This window comes from Aythya marila (assembly GCF_965140915.1).
Source record: "Aythya marila genome assembly, chromosome: 1".
Lineage (NCBI taxonomy): Eukaryota > Metazoa > Chordata > Aves > Anseriformes > Anatidae > Aythya > Aythya marila.
In genome coordinates, this window is record NC_139042.1 from 3344874 (window position 1) to 3362991 (window position 18118).

The following is an 18118-nucleotide window of genomic DNA, read 5'->3' on the forward strand; positions in this document are numbered from 1 at the left end:
GAGGAGAAGAAAAGAGGTCTGCAGATCACATACCTCCGCCGGCGGCTCTGCAGAGCCCTATTCAGACAGGACAAAGGACGGGGGCCCTGGATGGTCACCGCCCCGAAGCCCCCAGCACCGGCCCTCCCGCGGGCTGCCCGTGTTAAAGTTCAGGGTTTGGAGCAAAACAGCCCTGCAAGGAGGGGAGGCAGGGACGCTTTCCACGCCGTCGGCCGGAGGTTTCTCTATTCAGCTACCCGCAGCATCCATATGCATCAGGGCTGGCCCTTTTTACCCCGTAACAATGCCGCCCCGCTGTTCCCAGCCTCCCAGTGCGGTGGAGCCATCGCTCAGAGCCTCCTTTTCCCCCCTCATGAGCATCTCCATCAGCGCTCATTCCCTGTAATTTATTTAGCCGTAGAGTTTGTGGTGGGTGTTTTAATTATTCTGGTTTAATTCCTCTGGGACCCATCTCCTCCGTGTTTGAGTGGTTGCAAGGAGCGAAGAGGAATGGGCACAACTCAACCCATCCAAGAGCAGACGTCTTGGACAGGTTGGACGAACACAGCCAGAGTGCCAGGGCATGGATCCGGCCCCAGACATAAGGACATTCATCAATCCAACCCCCAAAAAAACCCAAGGACCATTTCTTGGGCTTCCCAAGTTGCTTTGATACAAGTATGGCCCTTGGGCACCAAAGCCCATTGCTGCCTGGAAACCCTGCCCTAGTCTGGGGTCTGTCCCCGCTGCAGTAGGGAGAAATGCAGGAATTCTCCATGCATGGCTAAAGGAAGCAGACACGGGGACCCCAGAAGGTCAACAGGCTGATTGAAGGTGGCAGTTCCCAATGCTGTAGTACCTCGTTCTTGTGGAATGGCCCCAAAAACGTCCCCAAACCAACAGCCACCATCACCCAGGCACAGCCTGGCAGCAGGCGAGGGAAGGAAGAGGTAAAGCACGGGCTGCATAATTTGGGGGAAGGAGAAGGAAAATGGATCGGAGCCGAGCACCTGCGTTTCACGCCCAAATTGGGATTTGCCCAAGCAAGAAGCTTTAAGAAGTTTTCAGGGAAACAGGGCACTTTGGAGAGAGCTGACCCCACAGAACCTCTCAGACCGCTTTAAGGCATGAATCAATTAAAGCAATCATGGAGCAAAGGTTAATCAGTAGCGAGTACATCTTAAGAAGTAAGTAGCCTTTTAAAAAGCAATTGCTCCTGCCAATTCCTTCCTCCCCCCCCCTCTCCCCTGCTTTTCTAAAGGGGCTTTTAGTTCTCCGGCTCTGGAGACCTTCCAAAATAAGTCCTGTGATTAAGGGCGGCTGCAAAATCACGTGGCGGCAGGGGATGGACCCGAGGTGGCCACAGCAGCTCGGTACCACGGGGGAGCTGAACACCTTCCAGGGGCCTCCAGCCTAATTAGAGCAGATGGAGGCGGGAGGGACGAGGGATTGCTTTTTGAAGTTGTGTTTGAGAAGGGAGGGTAAGGAAGGGACTGACTCCAAAACACGTCTACTGGCTCCAAAACGCGTCTCCCGTGGGATCCTGAGCCCGAGGGACCTTCCCAACTTCTTATCCCATCCACTCTTTGTGAAATAGGAGAGGGACAAGCCACCACAAGGTCTCTTGGGCAGGATTTGCTCCATGTGGGGAGGAGGCAGGATGCCATGTGCCGGGTTAGGGCACCTCAGCTGAGGGGTGATGCCTTCAGAAGCCACTTGCACGCAATTACAAATATGTTTCTGAAGCTTCTGGGCTCTTGCACAGCAAGAAAATTGCCCCCAAAAATCTACAAATGTAGAGAAATAAAGCTTCTTGTATGTCTTGGCTGGAATTTTTTACACTAAACACCACCTTACATCAACTTTTTGCATGGAGGAACTTCCTAAGACACACGCAGTCCCGCAGCAAGTGATCATCAAGATTACAGAGCTGCTTTTTCGTCACCCCCAAAGACACCTCAAGCCCAAAAGACACCTCCTCGGCCCAACGCCATGCCATATTCTGTGATCCTGTGATTAGAAAGCCACAGGACCAGCTGTGACACCCAGTTTTCTATTTCTCTGCAAAGTTTGGAAACCCTGGAAACCCTGCCCACCTTTGAAACATTTCAATAGCAGAGCTGCAAAGAGACAGCTTTGGCTCCCTCCGCACGCGGAGCATTTTTCCAATTACAATCCAGCTGGTCCCACGGCACGTCCCGCGTTTTCTTTTGTTAAAGGCAGCTAAACTCTTTGAGCAGCTGTAGGAAATTATTTCCCTTCTCCTTTCCCCTTCCACCTGGTGTCGTGTGCCGGAGGATAAGTCCGGAGAGAGACTCCCCTGGGAGACCAGGAGTCCCAAAGTAAGAGTAGGAGGGAAGAGAGGGTGATGCACACCCTCTGGACCTCCAGCCAGCTGAAATCTGCATTATCCAACCCAAACTGGTCCTCAGATTAACACCAGCTAACCAAGTTGCTCCTGATTTACACCAGCACCCAGCCCCACAGCGGGGCACCCAGCCTGGGGAAGGGAAGGGGTCGCCCATGGAGCTGGCTGGCAGCGGGTGGCAAACCCGAGAGCCTTTGCCCCTTTCCAGCCACCCCGATGATTTGCAGCTGTTCCCAGCAAAAAAAAAAAAAAAAAGAGGCTCCTTTCTGCCGTTTCCTATGGAAACAGCCCTTTATCCGAGGCATTACCAATGCTCAGCCCCCAGCTCCAGCAGCCCCACCGCCCACCCACCGCTCACGTCTGGCCCCAGCTCCCTTTCCTCCCCTCAACAGGTGGCAGCAAACTTATCTGGCAGGGGTGCCAGCGCCAAGCCGGACTCCTAAACTCCTTTTTCTCTCAAAAAGATAAAAATAAATCACCAGGAACCCCCCCGATCTGCAAATAATCCCCTTTTGTTCCCACTTCTCCCCATCCTCCTGCTTTTCGGGCTTTGTTTCTCGCCGCCACCCAGGCAGCAGCCGCGACAATCGCCCCGCTGTCGGACGCCAACCAACGCCCTCAAAACTCCAAAGAATAAAAGAAAAGTCTTAAAAAATCCATCCCCCTCCTCACAGGGCTAACTTTCAGGGCAGGCAGGAATGAGCCAGGAGGGATGCATTTTGCACAGAGGGAGCATCTTTAGCGCGAGGACGTTGGAGGTAACTCACCTCGCCGGGACGCACATGGAGGGGTTGTTTGGGGCTTTCTGCTGCTCTCGGCTTGCCGTGTCCTCTGCTCGTGACACTCAGGACCCGAATGGTGGCACCGCTGTGTGACACCCAGCATTAGAGAGGCTGCCGGAGCCGTCCCTCCCACCGTAGGAGGGGCCACGTGAGGCTTCATAAATTCAGCCCCCGAGGCTGGGAAGATTAAAATCCCATCGTGGGATGGGGGCACGGCTCCTGGAGGAGCTGGGGACTCGTGGGGGAAGCCAGCTTGGATCCGTCCCACGCCCTGCCCGCCCGGAATGTGAGAGGCTGATGTTCAAACACTGCCCTGGCAGAGTTATGTGCCCACAGGATGGGGTTCGGGGAGATATCCCAAAGGAGATTTGGGCAAGACTTCGCTGATCTTCAGAATTAAACTAACGAGCATCCTCACGGAAAGCATCTCCTGCACCCGTGAGACCCAGGCAGGAATCTGCTGCACATCATTTCTGAGCAGCCCCAGTGCTTATTTTATTTTTATTTATTTATTTATTTATTTTTGCAAAGTTTTTTGGCTTTAAGATCTTAATCCTATTAGAGACATAACTCCCTTTGGAGGGGGTGAGGGGCAGACCAGTGCGACAACAGCAGTTTGTGCGGTTGAATTTTGTGATTTCCAATGCAGGGTGGCCTTTCAGAGGGATACCCGTGAAGTTCCTCAGGGTATAAGGCTTACCTTACACAGCTCCAACTTCTATTTAGCTCTCAGCTGCACAAGAGGCCAAAAAAAAGAAAAAGTAAAAGTGCCCACTAGCCCCAGGGGCTGCCTGAAATGTCACCACTGCAGGATTATCACCCCCATCGCTTTTTACACTGGGATTTTTCCTGTTGTATGAAAAGAAGGTCCCCAAAAAGAAAATTCAGGAAAGCGTTCTCTAAATGGAGAGGGGAAGAAGAAGGCAGAAATGATGGCCCAGTGTTTTTTAGGCAATTGACATTACAAATATAAACTTTTGATTAGAAGATGAGCCACAGAGGTGAGAGCCTGATTCACTCTGAAACCTAATGATGAGCAAAGGGCATGTAACAGTTCCACTCTAAAAGCAGCACTGGGAATCCTTGGATAGCACAAGATCCTCCAGAACCATCATTTTCCTTTGGAGTTAGAATATTAAATCAGGAGGGAACCGCAAAAGGTTGCTGAGGGCAGAAGCAGCTCTTTCTATTGCTGTTTGTTTCTGTTCCTGATCACCTTCAAGCTAACACTCAGCTGTCTGGGGCAGAGGCACGGCGTGGGGCTGTGTGCAAGCCTGTAGATAAATGACTTGGTTTATGGCCTGATTTCTGGAAAGCTGATAGCGAGGGCAGGGAAGGGTGATACTGAGAAGCCTGATGGCACTGATACGATGTGGGGAGCAGCAAGAGCAGCTTCCCCGGGTACCTGGCAGGTGGGTGTCCAGCAGTTTTGGTCTCTGGGGTTGATGTGATGGATTATTCTCCTGAGTGATGTGCTTGTGGCTGTGCTGAGCCCAGTTTCACTGTGGTCCTTGCCCCGGCTGCCTTTCCTCCAGCTGCTGCATCCTCACAGTGTGGACGGGCTCTGTTGGGTACGTGGGGAAAAGGGGACAGGGCTGAGCAACATCAGCAGCACAAAACTCCTCCCTGCAGCAAAGGACAGACCCTGAAAAAGGAAAGGACAATCCAAAGCCCTACCCCAAACTACCAAATATCTCCCTGTTTCCCCCTCCCCAAAATACCAGCGTGCTTTTGCATCCTGCCCTTTCCTCTGGGTGCAGAGATGCAAAGCCCTCGGTTTGCTCTATGATCACCTGGCGGATGACACAGGGGCTGGGCAGGGGCTGCTCTGCCTGAGGTATCTTTGGCTCAGAGTTCAGCAGCTTATCTCAGCCAGAAAATCCTTGCCCGGTGTCTCAGCCCTGCCAGCAGCTGACATTGAAGGAGAGTGAGCAAGCGGGGTTGTTATCACGCTCCACGTGATGGACCTCATCCAGCCCAGCTCCGCACCAGGACCTGCTGGAGCCCTGCCCTGGGGTTTATGAGCCCATAACGAGGGCATCTGCAGGGGCCGGAGCTGTAACAGCCCAGCTCGGAGATATCAGCCTTGAACTCTGCTGGGTTTTGCTTCTATTTGTGTCAGAAGATAAAACTGCGGGGGGATGGCACAAACAGGGAGCGCCAGGAGCAGGGACATCTCGGTGCCCAGGTGCCTGCCGAGAGACAGAGTCCAGGGCTGTATTTTGGTGAGAAATAACCACATTTGAGTCCTGCCACTGTCCTTCAGTGGCTTTGGGACATTTGTATCAAAGGGGTTGGCCCACCATGGTCTGAGCTTGTGTTGCTGCTCTGTAGGGTTGCACAAGGAGCTGCTGCGGAGCCTGGAGAGGAGGTGACTCACGCAGGGAGCGAGGTCCCTGTAAGATTAACCACAGAAACTGCAGTGTTTATGGGCAGGAATGATATGGGAGGAGGGCAAGGGGAGAACTTCAGCCTGGGGCAGAGCAGGGCCAGGAGGTGGAGGGAGGTGATTCTTCCCCTCTGCTCTGCGCTGCTGAGGCCACCCCTGGGGTGCTGGGCCCAGCACTGGGCCCCCAAGGTGCCGAAGGGCCTGGAGCACCTCTGCCATGAGGAGAAGCTACGAGAGCTGGGCCTGGAGCAGAGGAGGCTCCGGGGGCTGCCAGCCATGGCCACCAGCACTGCCGGGAGGTGCCGAGAGGCCGGAGCCAGGCTCTGCTCAGGGGTGCCCAGGGCCAGGCCCAGAGGCCCCAAAGCAGAGGCACCTCCAGACCCTCAACACGGGGCATGGCCGAGTGTAAAGAGCCTGAGGGCAGCTTCACGCTGAGCAAAGGAAGAGCAAAGCCCGTGTAGACGTGCCCTGCTACAGGGAGCACAAACGCAGGCTGTGGTACGGCCAGGGGAGCCAAATATTTCTCCAAATATTTCTGCACTGAGCAGAGTGAGCTGGAGAATGGTGAGGGAACCCTGCTGGATGTCAGGAAGAGAGCACAGCGAGGTTTAACTTCGCTTTCTGCCTGCTCTGCTGCTCTGTGCTGCCTCCTCCTGCCTCACGCTCCTCCAGATTCAGTGGGTGAATCTGGACCAAGGCGTTTGTCCCTCCCCTGGTGGCCCCCGGGTTATAGGGACACCCTGCTACACCCAGCAGGTCTCTCCTCTTCTCTTCTCTTCTCTTCTCTTCTCTTCTCTTCTCTTCTCTTCTCTTCTCTTCTCTTCTCTTCTCTTCTCTTCTCTTCTCTTCTCTTCTCTTCTCTTCTCTTCTCTTCTCTTCTCTTCTCTTCTCTTCTCTTCTCTTCTCTTCTCTTCTCTTCTCTTCTCTTCTCTTCTCTTCTCTTCTCTTCTCTTCTCTTCTCTTTCTCTTCTCTTCTCTTTCTCTTCTCTTTTTTCTCTTCCCTTTCTCTCTACATGAGTAGAGTAGAGTAGAGTAGAGTAGAGTAGAGTAGAGTAGTTCAGTTGGAAGGGACCTAAGAGATCACCAAGTTCTGACCACTTCAGGGCTAACCAGCCATTAAAGCACATCACTGAGGGCATTTTCCAAATGCCCCTTGAACTCTGGCAGGCCTGGGGCACCAACCTCCCGAGGAAGCCTGTGCCAGTGTCTGAGCACCCTCATGGTAAAGAAACCCTTCCTCATGTCCAGGCTGAACCTCCCCAGGCACAGCTCTGTGACATTCCCATAAATCCTGATGTTGGTGCCCAGGGAGCAGAGGCTGGTGCCTCTCTCTGTGCCTCCCCTCCTCGGGGCTTCCCCACAGCCTCCTCTTCTCCACCCAGGTGCCCTCAGCCTCTCATCCCAGCTCTTACCTCCCAGCCCTTTCCCCACCTTCGTTGCCCTTCTCTGTAGGCTCTGGCACTCCTCAGCACCCAATATTCGAGGTGAGATGCAGGATGGTGCCTCCAGATCATGGCACAAACGTCGTGCAGATGGAGGTGGAGGACACAGGATGATGGCCAGGAACCGTGCTGGAGCACCACAACCATCTCCTGATGCCTGCTGGGGTGTGCTGGCTGCCTTCAGCCTCCAAACTTAGCCTTGCAGTGGCAGCAGGAAAACACGAGGAGGAATTATCCCCAGTGCAGCCGCCGGGAGAGGGCATCACAGCCCCAGGAACTGGAGGGGAGCAGCAAGGAAAGCCCGGCGAGCTCACGGAGTTCAAGCTCTAAATTCTCCCAAAAGATGAGCCACGGGACTAAATCTTGGGACTGTTCTGGACACTAAAAATTAGGGATGCAGGAGAAACATCACTTAGATAAAGTGCAGCAGTTTTCCCTAAATCATGCAATAATGAACATCTCTTCCTCTCTTGTACCTACCAGTGTATTGCCTCTCCTCCTGCTCATTCCCCCCTTTTCCCTCCTAAATAATAAGACCCTGCAGAACTGTTCCCACCAGTGAAAATGCTACATTTAGATATGAAAAACTACAAGTTTAAAGATCCAGGGCAGGTTTCGTGTCTCCCAGTGAATATTTAGCCTTGGGAGACCCCTCTGAGATAATCACAGGTAATTTCCCTCCATTGCAGGTGGAAAAAAAGGCAGCAGTGGGATGAGAGGCCTGGGATGGGGAAGCATTTTGAAGCCACGAAGTTTGAAGCAGGAACTCTGCAGAAGCTCCTCTCTTTTGTGTGGGGCTGCCAAGAGGGGCAGGAGAGGTGGTGGGAGCGATGCCAGCAGCCCTGGGGCTGGCTGCCATGGGGAGAGGCAGAGAGGGATGAGGATGGAGAGTCCCAGGAAAAAAATAAAGTAAAATAAAATAAAATAAAATAAAATAAAATAAAATAAAATAAAATAAAATAAAATAAAATAAAATAAAATAAAATAAAATAAAATAAAATAAAATAAAATAAAATAAAATAAAATAAAATAAAATAAACACTCAAGTTATGGTGTTGAGGGAATTACTGGCAGAGCCACCAGCCCCATTACCACTTTTTCAGGCACTATTGGGGTACGTTACCAGGCTCTCCGGTCTGCCTGGTGCCTGGATTTTAGAAGTTTCACGAGGGGAGGAGGAGGATGCAGGACGACACAGTTTGATTGCCTGGCTCTCGTGGTACGAGGACATGGACATGGGATGCAGCAGTGCCACCACCATCCAGTTGGCCAACTCCCCCTTACGGATGTTCCCTTTTCCTCCAGCTCCCCCTCCGACATGGGGCTCAGCACCCAAATGGGCTCTGAGAGCTCACCAGGAGGCTGAGCTGGGCAAGTCCTCTTCACGTTAGGCTTGGTTTCTTGGGCTTCCAGCACCCAGCTCTGCCCTACAGCCACAAGCGGATAAAAACCTACAGCAGGGGGCTTGCGGGGACACTTGTGTCCTCCCTGACCTGGGATGTTCCTTAATCCAAGCTGCAATGAGGCATTTGCACAATTATATAGGTGATAAACTCCTACTCTTGTTAGCAGCCTCACCCCACTGACCCCACATGTAAAAGTGATGCTGGGGAGGGCAGCTTTAGGGGCCGATCCCAAATCCTCCCCCGTTTCCTCCGACACCGAGCTCTACCTGGGGAGACATCAAGCAGCCAGGAGGGACAATTTCATCATCTGCCTCCTCCTCAAGCTGGGGTCTACATCCTGCTTCCAGACAGGTGTTTTTCAGGCCATTAATGACTTCCAAACAGGTTAAAATAAGCAGTAGAAATCACATATTCTGCAACAGCTTTCAGTGTAAAGTCACTTTGCTCCATCAAGTAAAATCTAATTAAAACAGATCGGAGAAACAACTCCTCCTTCAAGCACCCCCATTCATTTCTGCAAGTGCCATTGAAACAAAGGGAAGGAGAAGCGGGTCATTCATTCAGGTTTTATTTAAGGTTTCAGTTTTGCTTTCTAAATGGCTGAGCTGACCCTAACAAACCGGGCACTACCAGAGAGTTACGCCAAGGCAGCACAAAGAAAGAGAAGCACATTTTCCAGCTGATTTTAAAACGGCAAAAGCCCTTGTTATTTCCCAGCAGGACAAGACACGCAGACATCTGGCAGCAGGTCGGATTAGCTCTGGCTCACTTAGCATGGGCTGTAGCTCAAAGACATAAGGCTCAGTCTCCTCTCCGAGCACCCCTTCATTGCACAGGAGCCCCCCGCTCCGTCCTGGTCCCAAACAGGATGCCTTAATCCACCGCAGGCTGCTCTGGCACCCTCCAAATTTCCTCAGCAGTTGGGAACTGAGCTTTTACCTTTTGCTTCCTCCTACCCCAGCACCCATCTTCTTCCTCGGACCAACACCATCCTCTGTCGCCCTCCCACCCCTTTCCTTGGAGCATCCATTTCGGCTGCGAGTTTCCATCCAGCCCCCACGGGCATCGCTGCTTTGCCACCACCAGCGGCTCCCTGCTTCTCTACGACCCCAGCCTTGATGCTGTGAGGTGGCATTAGCAGCAAACGATGAGACCAGCCCTAGGACTGTAATTATCCACGTGCTCAGTCCAGTGTGTTTACAACCCCAAAATACATCCACAGGTTCTCTATTACTAATCAAAATAAGCCACCGAAAAGTTTCCGTATTTTACGCTAGGGAAACAAAAGACTCAGCCTTCACCTCTTTAAATAGAGGAAGCTTGAAATGCACTGGGTGCTTCTTAAATATGATAATCTTCAGTGCTTTGGAAAAAAAGAAGAGATGAGTTTTACCTTTTGCCTCCACCAGGAGCTTTGGGAGCTGTAGCATGTTGTGCCATTTCAGCACCTAACCGGATAGGGTTGCTGAGGATCCCATAAAAAGGAAGCAGGTTTTCAGGGTGGATAGTCGAACAACTGAATATTTCATGTTCTAATATAGAAGAGGGAATCTAATAATCAAATAAATAATTAAAGGCTGTGACTAAAAATGGTTCAGACTCAGTAGAATTAGCTCACACAGTAGGTATATTAAAAATATATTTTAAAATGCCACCAAAGCAGTTCTCTAGTTGCAAGTTGCTTTCAAATCCCAGCAATAAAGATGTTCTCAGAAAAAATTAAAAATTAAAAAAAAATTAAAAGATAAGCCACAGAGGCTGATTTTCAAGTCAGACACTTGTGCTAGCAGCTCTCTGTAGTGACCAGACAGGGCTGTGAAAGGCTATGCAGAAGCTGCCACCAGTGCTGGAGCTGGGCGATGCCCAGATGAACATAAGAGTAGAGAAAAGGATCCATCTCAGGAGAAAAAATATACCTCGTTCTCATAAACTAACTACATTTTTTATTTATTTATCTATTTATTTAAGATTTCTGAGACCATGAAAACATGATGTGTCTCTTAACTTGGAGCTGGGGCTAGGCACACAGTAGCAAGTCAACTTCTTTCACAACACAGGTGGGGAAAATAAAAACAGGAGAAGATGACAGGTCTACAGTCACTGTCTTACAGCTTCCCAGTGAGTAGCTCTCAGTCCTTACCAAACCAGTAAGGACCAATTCACAGTTGAAGTCAATAAGACAGAAGCACATCATGAGCTTAAGAACGGGAAGAAAAAGCCGTTCATGCAGATTCCTTTCCATTGGGCAACAGAGAATCCAAGAAATTAACTTAAATACAAGTAACCCTTTTTACCATTTTTCCTCCCGCAGAAAAATAAGCCCGTGGATGTGCTCACGGGTAGGGCACGTCTGCATTACCACTCTCATCTCAAACGGGTGCCAAGGATGAAGTGGGAAGGGAAGGCGAAGGGAAGTCAGCAACATTCAATACATTCATGGATCAGATTTAACCCTGTGCTGTCAAAAAAAGGCAATTGGTGGGTCAATAAGACCAGAGCCACCTCAGATTTTATATCAAGTGAGATCTAGCCCATCATTCCTTCCCATCCACCCCAAACATGGCATTTTGAGACTTCCGTAGAAAATAAAACCAAACTCCTCACCAAAGAGAATTATTCAAGGGCATTATTCAAGGTCAGTGGCCTTCCAAAAAAAAAAAAAAAAGCAAGGGACCTTAAAGGCTTTATCTATGCCTGTAAAACCAGTGTAAGGGCTGTCATGTATCATAGAGTGAGTGAGAGGAAAAAAAAAAGAAAATATATATATGTATATGTATATATATATTTGCATCACAAGCCCAGGGCAGGGAGGAAAGGACTGGTCCAGCAAGAAGCAGGAATGAGTTTCTGTGCAACGCAAGTGCTTTGGGGAGAGAGGAGAGATTACTCCAGATCTGGATTAAACTCACCCTGGAAATGACCAAAGTGATATGCAAAGAGAAAGCAAGATCTTTTATCCATTCCCTCTGTGTGTAGTTACTCCTCTTCAGAGCCTTTCACCATCCCACAGGACTACAGGAGCTTGTATCACTTAATCCATCACTTGTAACCACCCAGTGACAATAGCATGAAAACCAATCCCATCCGACAGAATTGTCTGGTGACAGGGAATTCTCCACCCCTCCCTCAGCCCCGAGTTAAGAAATGCAGCAGTCGTTTTATTAAAAATCAGGATACAGTAACGTAACGCCAGTGTTTACAACCGATCTCTCTAGTAGTTCCAGGATTGCTGTTGTTTTACATATCATTAGCAACCACAGGAGTCAGTAGCATAAAGATATCAGTTCACTCGCTCATTTCAACGAAAAATGAATGCCCCTATGCTTCCAAAAAAGCACTGTCCGTCATCAGTTTGTTTTCTGTTGGCCTTGGTCTAAGAAGCAAGAGTTTTCAACATCATCCTGCAGGCAAATCTTATCTTTATAATAGTAATTGTTCTGTTTGTTTTATCTTACAGGGCAGGTCTCCACGAAGCCTGATAGCACTAATAAAATAACCCGAAAAGAAATCCCAGTTGATTTTTCCTGTGATTTTTCTAGAATACCAGAACTATTTGAAAGCTGTTTAATTACTTGAGTTGAAACTAAAGTGTGCGGGGAAGGACCTCAATTCACACGATTTGGCAAAAAGATCACGAGTTGTCCAACAGCTGCAAGAAGCACACACAGGCTTTCTCCTTGCTCCCTCGAAGCATCCAGCGGTGCTGCAGGAGGGCTGCATGGTGCTGCCCTCGTTCCCCTTCCACTTGTTTTAGCTGTTCCAATTGCTGCTGCCTGCTTCCTTCCCTCCTTGAGTCATCCAAAGCAGAGAGCAGCCTCCGTGCTGTAAGAGCAGCTTGGCAGAAGCAGGAAGAGTCCAGCAGGCAAAAGATTTAATTTATTAAGATAAACATGGTCCACATTATCTTTAAAAATAAACACGGTAAGAAATACGAGAACAAACTGGCTTTGCTACGTGTAGGTCAGGTTCAGATGTTCTCAGAAGATCTTCCCAGCCACAAAATACACCCTTCCCCTACCGTGCCCATCAAAGAGGATGGAAAGACAGTTCACTCTTTACGATCAGCAACTTTCCTGTTGCGTGCCCTCCCACGTTCAGCAAATAATACATCTGCTACCCTTCCAGGCAGATCAAAGTTTAAGAACACCCCTGTGAAGGAGGAGCAGGAGGGGACGGGGACAGGTAATTCAGTTTCTGAAAGGAACGTCTAGAAGGCTTGACACGACGGCCGTGCTGACTCCCCTGCTTTAATGGTTGTTCTTTGCTGCCTCTTTAGCAGCAATAATCAGAGGAGTGAGACTAGAAAGAGGCTTTGCAATCTTCAGGAACTGGTGCTAGGAAGAGGAAAAAAAGAAAAAAAAGGTTACATTTTTCAGAACATGTCCCAAAAGCCTGGTGTCCGCACAAAATATCAGGACCTAAACCTATATGAAGTCCAACAGCCTACTCTAATCTCCAAACAGGTGAAACAAAAAAGACGTGATGAATAAAATGTTCACCATGACTTTTGGGTCTTACCTGAACTGATAAAGAGCTTTGCACCCAACATATCCTAATTTCTCCAATGTTTATACACTCTCAAGACCAAGCAAGTTCTCCCGGGAAATAAATTTATGTAAAATCTGCAGTGAAATTCTTTGTGGAAGGAAGGTGTAACTAAAAGCAACTTGTGCAGTTCCAACACATTGCCCAGGGCTTCCCGTGCAATGTTCCTGTGCAAAGTTTTCCCTGTGTTCAGGGTTAAATGGAAAGCTTGCAATAGTCCAACCTCGCAGAGGAAGCCTAGGTTGAGGACAGAGACTGACACAAAACAGCTAATCAGACGAGTGAAGGCATGAAGTCCACAAACTGTTCTGGAAACCAAAAATAATTAAGTCCCCCAGGACTTCTGAGCACCAGAAGGGATCAATCACCCAATCTGAACACACTTCAAAGGTGGAAAAATCCGAGGCCAAAAGGTAAAGGCAGGCAGAAATGCTGCAGTCACAATATTTTCCTGCCCCAAGGAACAGATCATTGCTGCTGTCTGATACTCTGGAGCTGGCAAGTCCAGGAGAAAAAGTGAGCTTTAATCTACTGCCATTCTTTCTGCCACTGATTAATGCTTCATTAGTCTCAGAAGGCAGCAGCACCCCCAAAGCTGAACCCAGTAGACAAAGTAATGGAAAGAAAGGAAAAACAAAAAAAAAAAGGAACTGTCTCACAGTCAAGGTCTGAGGGCTCCATGATCACAGATTTATTTTACAAGCCTGGCAGCTTGGTCCTTCAGCTTCACTGGGAGTCCAAGACCAAGACACCAGGTTTTCAGTGAAATAACTGAGGATTTCTCACAAGCTTTGTTCCATCACCTCTGCATTAAGAGCTGTATCTGGCAAAATGTGCTGATGCCAAACTGCTCCAGTTAATGCAAGGCGTGCCCGTTCCAAAAAGCTTTGGGAACTCTCCCCCAGAAGAGAGACAATCAGAGCATTCGATAGCTGGAAACCCTCCTGTTATCCAAATGAGAACAAGCATGGCCAGACTGCAACACCACAGCCAGATGTTAGGGTGAGCTGCGTGAAGAAGCCACGGGAATTAAGGGGCTCAGCATTCGGCAGGCTCAGGGCACGGCAATTATTTGAGGTTGGTTACAGAACACGCTGCACAGCTGCTGCCAGTAGCAAGTACAGCACAAAAAGGAAAGTGCTCTGTTAACGCTTCGTTATGGATTTGGGGTTTTTTGGTTGGTTGGTTTTGTGCTTTTTTGTTTGTTTGTTTTCTCAGTTATCTCAGCTGTGCTTGTGACTTCAGATGACGCAGTATTTAAGACCCCGAATGACATTTCTCCACCTGCCTATTCTCACTCTAGAATGCTTAATTGGGTCCTGTTCCCCAGCACTCACCTGTAGCAGCTCTTTTGCAGAACCTCTTTTTTCCACGTCCATTTCAAGACAGCGATTTAAGAAGTCTCGGAATATGGGTGAAAGCTTTTCTGGGTTCTGCAGTTCAGGAGTCCCGTTTGTAGCAATGAGATACAGGGCCTAAAGCAAAACAAGCACCAAAGAAACAGGAGGTTATGAAGGTCAGACTCCATCTCTGCATTACAGAGACACCCATTTTTCCTCTCCCTCCCCACAGCTCAATGGGGAAAAACAAAACCAAAAAAAAAACCTTATCAGGGTGACTAATAAACGCCTAAGTTTCAGCAAAGAGAATAGCTGCCGGCCCTATTTTTGTGTGGATGGGATCCAATCCTTTATTGTTTTACCCTCATAATCTGGGTTTGGATCCTGCAGCCCTCTCAAGGGATTAAGAGGACAAAACCGGCAGTCCAGACTGTGTTTACATAGGGAAGTCGACTGGCACAGCTCCGCCAGTGCTCGACTCCTGCAATAACTATATCCTCATGGGAAGGTACCCCTGAATAAACAGGAGGCTTTGTTCTGTCCGTACTTTGCCCAAATGCACGAGGCCTAACAAGCCGATACCCTAAAGATGCAGTTGATCCCTTACAAAAGATGGCCAGCAGGCTCTCAAGCAGCACTTAACACCCTACAGAAACCAAGGGAGTCGTTTTGCTGCTGCTTGGGAATGAAGAATTCTCTAAGAATCAGGAAACTCAGGATCCATCCACTGCAAAATTTTATTATTAAAAGACAATCGCTAAAAGTTGTTTTAAAATCATTTTAAAAGGAAACGGGACTTCTGTCAGGGGCCTTTTGAGCACACCTCTCATCACATCTCATGGTAGCAGTCCAATACCCTGGGAACTGGAACAAGTTGAGTAAATGAGAGCAAAGCACCATGTTGCTTAGCCATCCTCATTTAACTCCACAGCAACTTTCCTTTTGCTCTTCTTCACTGCTGCGCTTCTCTCCCAAAATCACCTCCAGTGCAAGAGATGGAAACAAGTTAAACAGAACTGTTCTAGATCCCTTCATCCCGTTCAGCTGAGGAAAAAAAAGCCATAAAACTGGCTTACACCAAGAACAGCTGCATTCCTACAAACTGACAGAATTTCCCCTTTCTTTAAAGAATAAGAAAGGAAAAGCACCAGCAGGGGTAAAGCCTGACTAAAGGCTTGTTAAACCTGGAGCTTTAGTTGGAGCAGGCAAAGAGGAACAGTGCACCAGCAAGAAAAAGTCCTGTTTATAAAAGAGTAATGTGGTATATTTTGAAAACGAGGAAAGCTCTCTTGCCCACTCACAAGGATTTAAGAAGCCAGGCAGTTTGGGGATAGAAAGTGCCCCTATCAGCCTCTCCAGAAAGAGGGTAATTATGAATGCACATAATTAACTCAGACCCTACCAGAGGGTCTGCAACAGGAAGAGCCTGTGCCTCTGCCACCCAAAACCAGAGATGGCTTCTAACTTAAATGACCACAACCTTCTCACCACAGCATCTAAGCAGGCGTGCAGCTGCATGTGATGAAACCACAGCGGAGGGTCACCTGCCTCCTCCAGTGCCTAGGTTAACCAGCAGGCTCAGAGAAGACCTGAGGGCAAAGAAAGGCACTCGCTTACTCTCAGGGGGTTCTCATTGAGGTAGGGGGGTTCTCCTTCGATCATCTCGATGGCCATTATCCCCAGCGACCAGATATCCACTTTGGGCCCGTAGGCTTTCCGTGTCACCACTTCAGGCGCCATCCAGTACGGGGTCCCCACCATGGTGCTGCGCTTGCTCTGCTCGGGAGTGATCTGGGCACAGAAGCCAAAGTCAGCTGCAAAAGCAAAGAAGGGGGGAAGAAATAGTTAGAAATCAGCAGGTTTCTCCAAAAACAACACGTACTGATGCCAGAGCTGTGGTACAAGCTAGCCTGTTGCACTGCCCGCTACTATGCTGCTGCAAAGGAGGGGTGATGTTGTGGTTAACAAGGTGATCAGGAGTAAGCTTCTAAATCTGACTCACTGAGACCACAAACATCACAGAGCTGCTGACTTGTCTATGTGAAGGACGGTGGTCACTAAAGAGCTGTACATGGATGCTGTGAAACTTGGCAGTGAGGCATTTTGCAGCTGTAATACACCATGTAACACAAGCCAGTTCCTGGGTATGTGAAAACAGAAAGCAATGTCCAATCTGTCCTCCCACCACCCACACCCACCAGCATTATCTGATCATATTTTCAGTCCCAGAGATACTGTTTCCCCAGAAGATGTACCACCTCTCAAACAGGATTTGCTTTCTAGAGCAAGTACTGTGTTCAGAATAAATTTAAGTACCTAATTTGGTGCTTATTTTCTTTGAGAAGACAGAAAGGTGGAGAGCCTTCCTGTGAAAATTGCTTGGCCCTGTCTTATTCATTTGCATTTGACTTTCCAAAAGATCACAAAATCATGGAAAGATTAAGGTTGGAAAAGCCCTTCAGGATCATCTGGTCCAGCCATCCCCCTACCACCAATGTCACCACCAAGCCCTGTCCCCAAGCACCACGTCCAACCTCTCCTTGAACACCCCCAGGGACGGGGACTCCCCCACCTCCCTGGGCAACCCGTCCCAAGGCCTGACCGCTCTTGCTGAGAAGAAACGTCTCCTAATTGTTTTAATTGTTGAAGAGTAGTGCTTTTTGTTCGATTCTTTGTTTTAACCGTTGAAGAGTAGGGGCATGACATTTCCATTTTTCCACTCCCCGGTGACACCACCCAACTGCCAGGACTTTTCAACTGCGATGGCCACAGCATCAGCCAGTTCCCTCAGGACCCTGGGATTCGTGCCATCAGGCCTGTATTTGTTTAGATTCATCAGGTGGCATGGGGCTTTGATTCCCCAGCCTCCATCTACAGGTTCAGGGAAATGAATGACTTGGGGAGCCCACCTACCAGTGCAGGCAGAGGCACAGAAGCTGCTGAGTCCCTCAGCCTTCTCCATGTCTGTCATTACCACTTAGATATGGAATCTCACTCCTAATATACGAAATTAGCCACCTATAATCACTCACACACCACTATTTTCACCCCTCAGTTTATCTGCATAAATGTTAAAGGTGCATGGTGGCCCTCGGGGACTCCTCCTGCCACCTCAGCACCTGAAGGGAGCTGGGTCCTGCGGTGTGCTCTTCCTCGAGGCTCTGTGCAGAAGGGCTGCCACCTCAGGGGCTGGCGGATGGGAAAGAAGCACCCACACAACCCCTGAGGATTGGCAAAAGATCTTTATTGCCGGGTGGCTCCAGGCTAATGCCTGAGACAGAGCCTGAGTGATGATGAATATGGAGCTCGCCGGGCCCTGCTACATAGCTGGCGGTGTTCCTTGATGGCACGTTGCAGAGAGCTGCCGGGGTAGTCTCATGTTTGATGTGGCCGAGGTGGATCCACTTCCATGGGTTCCTCCTCTTCTTGTGGACCCACCTCCATGGGCTCCACCGTGTTAGGCTGGAGGATGAGCCAGTCCCTGGCTGGGACTGCCCACACAGGCTGCCTCCCATCAGGTGTGTTTTCTGGCCTCTCTCAGTGGTCCTAGATCCAATTTGTTGTCTTCGCACTGACTGGGCTGCTGCTCGCCTCTCGCCTTGCTCTTACCTCTGGTCTTCTTCCAGCCGCTGGCTCTCAGAAGACCAAATCGCTGAGAAAGTAGCAGGCCCGTGGCAGGGGGACCATTTTATAGGGGCAAAGGCAGGGCCGGTGGTGGCCACTGCGACCTTGGTGAGGCTCTGTGATGGAGCAGCCTGTGCGAGGCCAAAGGCAGCTGCATTGGGAGAGGCCGGGGAGATGCCCTCACGTGGACAAGGAGGAGGGTTGTAGGGCTAGAGGCCCCCTTTTCTGGGGCTGGCTCCCCCC

General features: G+C 49.5%; 2 protein-coding genes across 4 annotated transcripts in view; both read right to left on the bottom strand.

The window, feature by feature from the left end:
* The window catches only part of GDPD4 (glycerophosphodiester phosphodiesterase domain containing 4), a 28115-nt gene extending 24933 nt beyond the window's left edge, over window positions 1-3182 (bottom strand). Inside the window, exon 1 of the mRNA XM_082753263.1 lies at window positions 3115-3182. The gene's annotated coding sequence lies outside the window, so the exon portion shown is untranslated. The remainder of the gene's footprint in view (window positions 1-3114) is intronic.
* Window positions 3183-11091: 7909 nt separating this feature from the next.
* The window catches only part of PAK1 (p21 (RAC1) activated kinase 1), a 68028-nt gene continuing 61001 nt past the window's right edge, over window positions 11092-18118 (bottom strand). For all 3 annotated transcript variants that reach the window (XM_082756797.1, XM_082756798.1, XM_082756799.1), the window contains 3 exons: window positions 15869-16065; window positions 14249-14386; window positions 11092-12700 (listed from right to left, as the gene is read on the bottom strand). In XM_082756797.1, coding sequence (XP_082612923.1) covers window positions 12614-12700; window positions 14249-14386; window positions 15869-16065 — 422 coding nt within the window. In that variant the 3' untranslated portion in view covers window positions 11092-12613. The remainder of the gene's footprint in view (window positions 12701-14248; window positions 14387-15868; window positions 16066-18118) is intronic.